Here is an 8784-nt window from a genome sequence, read left to right as displayed (position 1 = left end):
TTGAGGATAGTTATGAATAGTGAATACACTATTAAGATTTTAAGCATTTAACATAATACTAAATAAATAATATACATGGGTATATATTAATTTACTTAAATTCAATTTTTCAAAAATAATTCGACAATGTCAAGAATTAAATTGTGTACAAACATCATACAGATGTATGTACCTATTCAATCGCCTTAATCATTAGTTATTACATAGTAAATTCAAATTTTAATTAAACAATGATTAATTGACAGTTATGGATAAGAATTTTAACAAATGATTTAATATATAATCAAAATCAAATTGATATTGTATATTGCAACACCAATATCAACAAATGATGAAAGAGGAGATTAATAATTTATTGTAAAAATAACTTGCGAAAGTCAGCAAGCAATAAAATTACTCATAGAGTAAACACATAATCAGCAAATTTTTTGAAAAATATATATCAACTGGAAAACATACTTAATTTGTATTATTTTATTATAAATATATATGTATAAAAATATTTTTTTTTATCAATTATTCTTAGCGTGATTCTTATAATCTTGGTGTTCTGCCACATGAACAGTTCAGATTGTAAAACAATAATTTAAAAACACTTAGAAAACTAGCACATTTCATAGAAGTATTAACAATACATTTAACTTATCAAATAGATTAAAAAAATCAGATTGACACAATTTAAAAATGTACACACAAAAAACAAGTATACAATTTTTAGGCAAAGATTAATTGATCAGTTTTAATTATATTGATTAATTGAATTTAGTTTGGCGCGAGATTTTTTTTCATCGCTTGAATCACTAGTATCAAACCCAGAGTCTTCAAAATATGCTTTAGAGCATACCGATTGAGCACGTCGTGACATCACACAGTCTATAAGTTTTCCAAAAAAGTCTGGAAATCCATCATAACCTATGGAAAAATACCATGAGTTATTACTAAAATTTAAAAATTATCAATGATAACACTTTTACCAGGATAGGCATTAATATCAATAATCGCATGCCGATTGGTATCATTTTCAACAACAACATCAACACCATATAGAGACATGTTTAGATAACTGCCAAGAGTTTTGACAATAGAATGCAATTTGATTGGATCTATGGAAGATCCTTTGGCACTTTCTGAAGGGTCAAGTACACTAAGTTCACTACTTGAATCCGATTTAGACACAGAGTGACTATCAAAAGTAATTGTATCTCGGTCATCTAGAAATCAATAAATAATTTAAGTCAAAATTAGAAACTGGTTTCAAACAAATGCTCTACCATTTGAGGCATAAAAATTTTTCAATGATGGTCTCTCAACCATTTGATAATGATCTCCAACCACATACAATTTGTACAAAATTGCATTGTGATTAATGAATGATTGAGCGACACATGGAGGCTTACAATCAGCTACACCTCGTTCATTAAAAATTACAGACATCTAAAAAATAAGTTATACACTTTCTATAATATAATTATGAAAAAGCTTAACTGTTTCTATGTTCTATTTTGTGGTTTACCTGATGACAATAAGTTGTTCCTTGAGCTACAAACGGCTTACAAACTAAAATAAGTCAAGGTATTAGTCTACTTTTTTCAGACATTAATTAATATTATAGCTATTAACTTACTGAATGGGAAAGTAACTCCAGCATTTTTTAGTATTTTAATATTATCTTTCACATTGTTTGACAGAATTTCCACAAATGTTGGGGTAAAAACATCTAACATAATATATAATAGACAAAAATAATTAAAATTTAATAAAAAAAAAAAGGTTTAGTCCTAAAAAAATTGTATATTTATGTTTAAACATTTTTAACCTAAAATAAAACGTTGAACAAAAATTGGGCCTTGACTGGGAAACATTAGGTATTAATTATAAATTATAATTTTATACCTAAGTGTTGTATAAATTGATTAAAAATGGTTTTATATTTACTTAAACTAATTGGGCAAACAGTGTTAATTATTTAACCATATTTATGTCACCAAGTATTTAATTATTTTGATAGCAATAATGATATAGATATCATTTCAATGATTAACTCAATACATTAAATACTTTTTTTACAAACTATGATAATTGTAATAATACTATATATATGATTTTACTATGAAAAACTGATGGACATAAAAACTTAAACAGTTAAACAGAAAAATTACTATTTAAATTATTCAATAAGGTTTAAGAAAAAGATTTTCAATAGAATCATGGATAATTTTTGTGCAATTGTCAAAGTATAGGATTTGGATCTAAACATAAAAGCATAATGGCAATAAGCCATATGGTTTTGGCAACATTTTAAATCACCACTAATAAATCTGCATATGAGACATTGGCTCAAAATATAATATCAGTAAATTGACAATTGTACAAGTGCCAACATGAAATAAAAATAAAAATTAACTTAATCATCTGAGTTCAATTGAATTAACTCTTAAATGCAGTATTCAAGCTTTAATTTTCATGCAACATGCAATAGGTAACTTATGATTTCCTATTTCATAGAAGTTAACTTAAATAAAAAAAAAATTATTTTGTTTTCGTAATTTGTTTTCCTAATCAAACAGAGGACTAATAAGGTTAAGGGACATTTAACTACCCTCATTCCAATGCAACCAGAACAACACAGTGCCAACCATGTCTTACACAAACATATCCTTAAGTGGCAAATGTAATTTTAATGGAAAATAATGAATATGAAGAACACTTCAGTAAAAAGCTATTTCCCAAGCAAAAGAAAATAATAGGTAGCATCAAACCTTTTATACAAATATATAAATATAGCTATACTTTTAAATTGTATTAAGTACCACTTAAGCTGTGTAAAGTGCCAACACTTAAATATACCATGAGACAAACCTCTTAAAATGTCATTACTACTTATATTCTTTATATTTTTTTACAATACCATATAAGCCCCAGGTCAAGGTCCTATTTAGTGTGAGAGAACCAAAATAATTTAGACAACTTAAAATACCTAGTTACAATAATAATTGTATATTGGTGTACCAATATTGTTCAAGGTGGTGTTCAACACGACATTATACGTTTTGTAGCGATCAAGCAAGGTACGAACACTATCTAATGGATCAATGATTAATACTTTTGGATGATCCTTTATGTACCGTTCGATTCTATCTATGATTTGAATTGACTAAAAATGAAATAAAATTGATTAGAAAATATAAAAATATAACATAAATACAAACATACCTTTTCATCATTTCTGGCAATTATTTCCGTAAGTTTATGTAAAATTACGGCAAATGGCCCTTGATTTTCTAAAGGTTTGTCTAGATCCAACTTTGAAACAAAATAATACATTTTAGTATCTATGGTGTTTTAAATGAATATTGTTGAAAATTGTAAAATTAAAAAAATCATTCATATTATTATTATTATGATTGTTATAACTACCTACTAATATTAATATTAGAAAGTCATGAGTGGACTATGTAAGAATGCACATTTTTTCATTTCTCACTTAATTTACTTTAGGAGACTAAAGACATCCAAATTGTTCAATATAAATGTATCTTCTATCATACATAGATTTAAACCTTAAATAAGAAGTACTTGTTGTTATTGTGAATATTTTATCACAAAACGCAAATTATTAAAGACTGATATTTGTTTATTTGTCCTAAAATGTAATAGATTCTTTGGTATTAAGATGGATATTTAAAGTAAATATACATATTTACAAAAATGATTGTAGTTTTGGTAACTAACTAATTAACTTTGTTAAGATCACTTCAAGTATAACTTGAATTAAGATAATAAAATTATTGAGAGAGTACCACAAGTTATTCACAAAAAAATTAACTATGAATTTTATTTGGAACATTTTTTAGAAATTATAAGTTAAAATAATGATAAAATGACTCACTTTTACTAATTCATATCCGTGCTGTCTGTAAAAAAAAATATTTACTATTAGTTATCTACATAATTTTAAGTGTTATTATTAAATTTGTAGACAGTAATTACCAACTATAATATAGGTACCTACCTAACATTTTAGATGAAATAAATATTTCAATTTGAGAATTGAAAGAGATTTCAGTAAATTTAGCCATATTATAATATTATTACAAATTGAAATCCTACAATTATCATTTTATTTATAAATATTTTAAAATTAAATAAACATGTTTATACATATCTATTAAACTATACAAATATTTTGTAGTTTTTTTAACAGTTAGATAACCTATTAAATATTTAATTATAAATAAAACAAATAATTTTAATCTTAATACTAAAATACATTATAGCGATAAGCTTTAAAAAAAAGGATATAAATATAATATAAAATATTTCAATCCAATCAAATGTACTAATTCTCATATTTATCTTAGTTAAAAATTAATAATCAACAACAAAAATAAAGAATGTACAATAAGTAATTTATTCTTTTTTGAAATATTGAAGGTCATCAGTCAACAAATAAATGCCTTTTTAAACGTATTAAATTAATTTTTTTCCGTATTTAAAATAATTTTATTAACATAAAAATATTTAAATATTAAAATAAAATTTATCGCAGATTAATTCATCATTAAAATTGAACTAATCAGTAGGTGCTTTAATATGTTTATGTTTATTTATTTAAACATCAGCTACTTAAATGTATTCCACTGTTATTTCAATTGAAACATTGATGAATTAAAATTAGCAACAGTTTATAAAAAGATAATAAAATACCTACAAATAACTCAATTTTTTTAATTATCTACTTAAAATAATTTAAATACCTAAACAATTTCAATATTATTAAAAATATATAGATATTTAGACTTGATTTTTTTACTATAGTTTTTAATTTTTAATAATTTATATTTACAGTAGGGAAGCTATACAATTGACTTTAGAAAAATGTCCTGTATATACAAGTTTGTTGGTTTACTATTTCACAAAAAAATCAGTCAACTGATTCAATTTATATCCGTGTTAAGATTACATATTTATAAACGAGCTGTTAAAACTGAGCATTCTTCGGTTGCCTTTTGTTTTTTTTAAATAATAATTCCACAGAAGACTGGATTATCAACACTTACTATACTTATACAGAAGAATGTATTTATATGAAAGAACTCAGAACATCATTATCATTATTATTATCTTTTCTACAATGTAACTGATACGTTATTCCACACGGTATGAATACATATTATCACAAAGTAAGATAATATTTTGTATAACTTTTGTGGAATTAATTGATAATAATAGAGAAAATAGTAATAACTTTTAACTATAAACAAAGTTAATTTAAGACTATGTATACAATATAGACCAATAAAATAAGTGATAATTAAGTTTATAGGCAGTGATGCCAAACCCTATGTTTAGTATTTACGCCAAGCTAGGACCAGATAATTGTTTGTAATAATATGTGGCCAGGGGCCGAATATCTATGGTTTGCAATTAACATCAGAAACAGGGGCGGACTGGCCTGTTGGCCGTATTATATAATTTGGGCATTTGGCCCTACATTATTTTTAAGAATAAAATATGAAAACATACAAAAATGTATCTTATATTATGATGAATTCCAAACACTTGATATTACATAATGTTTATGCCAAAAATTAATGAAAATTCACATTTAATTTTTGTTATCGGCTTATTCTATAATCTATTCTGTGGTAATAGTCCACAATTAGTGTATTAACTGCTAAGAAAACATAATAGTATTTTGATAAAAAAATTGACTATTATATTTACTAATTTTCAGTAAAAGATGGCCCGAAGTTTTAAAATTGCTGACTGGCCTGTCACCTACCCAGTCTGCCCCTGATCAGAATATAATTATTACTTAATGAAAAATAAAAGATAAATTAACACTTATTTACAATATAGACATATAGCTAAGATAATATTTACATATATTCATAAATGACACTAATCAAACAACATGTAATTAACAATTATGCACTGCATTATCAATTAGATTATCAATGTTTCATTTGGAAATTAAACAAATATGACATTCAAAATTGTTTGTTACATAAAGTAAAATGTAGACTTGTGGCTGTTCTATTTTCATTAAGTTTAAATTCAGTTTTAAAAGCTTGGCACAACTGGCCTATTGTCCATGGGATGGATTACACTATTTAAAACAATAGGCACATTAATACTTAAAAAATGTCATAAAATAAAAGATATCAAAGAATCAAATGTTGACTTATACAATTTGAATAGCACTTTAATCTGATTTATTTGTCACAATAAAATTGATAAAATCAAATTGGATACTAGTTTAGAATCATTTAAATTTTCATATTAATTCACAGTGTCTACTAAAATTTCTTATAAGTATAACACGAGGTGTTATAGAAGCCTATATACTTTTAAAAAAATATTTTACAAGTCAAAAATTAAAATAATATATTGAGTTAGGTACCTATTTAATTTTACATTTAGTTATTTGATACTTTTTTGTATGGACGTGTAACGAATACATCTAAAGATACATAATACATATTACATCATATTATACCTAATATATGAAAGATGTACATAACAAATAATGAAATCGATATAATAAAAACTAAAGATGATTGATAGCAATAAAATATATTTTCATTTTCACTTAAATGTCAAATTAAACTTGAGAATATTAAACATAATAAAACAACTATAAAGTATGTGAAATTATTCAATAAAAAAATCGAACATGAAATACTTCTTTACTTTGCTACACAGTAATCTAATTAATTACTTAGCTACTTATTATAATTTTGGATGCAAGTAGCATGTGCCATATACTAGATAGTATCAATGTATCATTAATTAATAAATTATTGCAAATTTGCAAATAACATAAATTGTTTATGTTATTCGGTGATAATAATGTGATAAGCGTTTATTATATAAATTATAAGATATAATAATCATCTTATGTAATTAATGTGTTTGATGTTAAGTGTTTCAAAAAATTGTACTACCTCAGACTTTCCAGAATAGTAGTTGATTAAGTAAATGTTTTATCTATGACTATCCTGCAATACAATCTGTGCATGCAGCACGCTGCACGCTTATGAGCATGTTATTTTTAAAGTAAAAATGAAATACAATTAAGTGTATTACAACTATTTATTTTAAATTATTTCTGAAAATGTGGAAGGTATTAGAAATAATTAATGATAGGTCAGCAAAAATAATGCTGTGATCAGTTGAGGATATAGTTTTATTTATTATTATTCTGCAACGGCTTTTTCATCATCTTATAATTACTCATACAATTTGTTTGCTTTGTATTAAACATATCACATTAGCCCCTCAATAATTTATTATAATACAGTTTAGTAACTTAACTAACAATTTAGGCGCTTTTACCAAAAAATTAATTTAGACTTTTGAGATATCTAACAAAAAAAATGTGTACCCACATCAAAGAGACCAGAACGATTTTCAGAGCTGGAATGTTTTCCCAGTCTGCCCCTGATTTAGGGGTACATCCTGATAGAACAAAATTCTACTACGTAAGTAGGTACTTAAAAACTCAGCTAACCTGCACACTTTACCAAACTCGATCCAATTGAGTTTCTGGCTCTTTCGGTCGGACATCCAGTACCCGATGACCATCGACGGGCGCTTGTCGTTTTCGGTCATCTTGACGACGATTATACGTCTTGATTGACACACTGATATCGTCTACCTCGCTCAACAGCACACTGCAAGTCGCGTGCGCTCGATTCACATGTCAACAGACGAATGTGGTGATGATGCACAGTGCACACGCATTCATCATTTCGGACCGAATACAAATAATTATTATTTTTAATTCTTTTAGCAGAAAAATACTTGTTGAGAAACAACTGCATTAAGATTCGAAGGCCGTTTACCGCCCATCGCCGCGTGTCCGTATGTCGTATGCAGTGTGCGTCGCTAATCGTTACCTGATAGTTTGTTTATTTGCCGTTCGCACAGTACCTATATTGAGATGGTTTCACTTTTTTTTTTCTTTAACCTTATCACGATTATACATAAAGTACGATAATATAATATTATATACATACATATGTGATATGTGACGATATAATATGATATTACAATGATATAAAAGTATGCAAATTTCAAGCGATAACCTGTCTTCTTACGTAACCCAAATATGAAAAACAATGTAAATGATATTATATAAATAAATGTAATGTTTTGATGATACTCCGGTGTGATAACAATTTGAACCGTGCGTGATCGTGCCGATCGCGTGTGACAGTGTGTGTACTGGCGTGTGTGGCCCACGCGTTTCACCGAAATCGCGATAGTAATGTACGATAATGTACGATAGTTTCATGTTTCACTTTCGATATACCTAATATCATATATTATTTAATGGTATAACCAGGGAGTTATGGGTATTTACCCCCCCCCCTACCCCCATGACTATTCCACTAATAAATATATTGTTTATTTATTTAGGTATGACAATTGTAAAAAAACTGAGGTAGTTTAATTTATTCTTACATAATCAGGGTCGAGGGATACGCCACAGTAGACTTTATGAAGTATATTAGAGTATTAGACGTATACCTATAGTAGCGTTCTACGAAAAAAGTATCGACCATCTACTATCTAGTTAAAAAATAAAAATAAAATAAATGCAAATGAATACATAAGAATATTATTAAAATTATATATTTCAGAAATCTATTGGTATTAATTCACCAGCCGCAGTTCCATTGACATGGCCATATGGGTAACTCACTTTCTCAGATTCGGGTGGTCAATTTAAAGTCACTACCTTTTTGGTGGCACTTGAACTGGTTTTTGAAATTG

At 26.5% G+C, this 8784-nt stretch overlaps 1 protein-coding gene across 1 annotated transcript; it reads right to left on the bottom strand.

Annotated features, from left to right (window-relative positions):
* Window positions 1–332: 332 nt before the first annotated feature.
* Window positions 333–8214, bottom strand: LOC111031215 (inositol-tetrakisphosphate 1-kinase-like). The gene is made up of 9 exons (XM_022311070.1): window positions 7517–8214; window positions 3890–3914; window positions 3214–3303; window positions 3010–3154; window positions 1625–1717; window positions 1514–1557; window positions 1272–1434; window positions 975–1211; window positions 333–912 (listed from the first exon to the last, which is right to left on the bottom strand). Exons 1-9 carry the CDS (start codon window positions 7615–7617, stop codon window positions 740–742), a joined length of 1071 nt encoding a protein of 356 aa, XP_022166762.1. The 5' UTR covers window positions 7618–8214; the 3' UTR covers window positions 333–739.
* Window positions 8215–8784: the final 570 nt, after the last annotated feature.

This window comes from Myzus persicae, unplaced genomic scaffold (assembly GCF_001856785.1).
Source record: "Myzus persicae strain clone G006 unplaced genomic scaffold, MPER_G0061.0, whole genome shotgun sequence".
NCBI classification, from domain to species: domain Eukaryota; kingdom Metazoa; phylum Arthropoda; class Insecta; order Hemiptera; family Aphididae; genus Myzus; species Myzus persicae.
The sequence above is the reverse complement of the archived record's forward strand: the minus strand, read 5'-3'. Positions and strand labels throughout refer to the sequence as shown.

Bases quoted from the DNA above. Each gene is read 5' to 3' on its own strand.
- LOC111031215 (XM_022311070.1), bottom strand. From the start codon at position 7,617: ATGACCGAAAACGACAAGCGCCCGTCGATGGTCATCGGGTACTGGATG. The intron at 1,718-3,009 runs GTACACCAATAT...ATATTATGTTAG, and splicing joins CACCACCTTGAACAATATTG to ATGTTTTTACCCCAACATTT. The intron at 1,558-1,624 runs GTAAGTTAATAG...GACTTATTTTAG, and splicing joins TGGAGTTACTTTCCCATTCA to TTTGTAAGCCGTTTGTAGCT.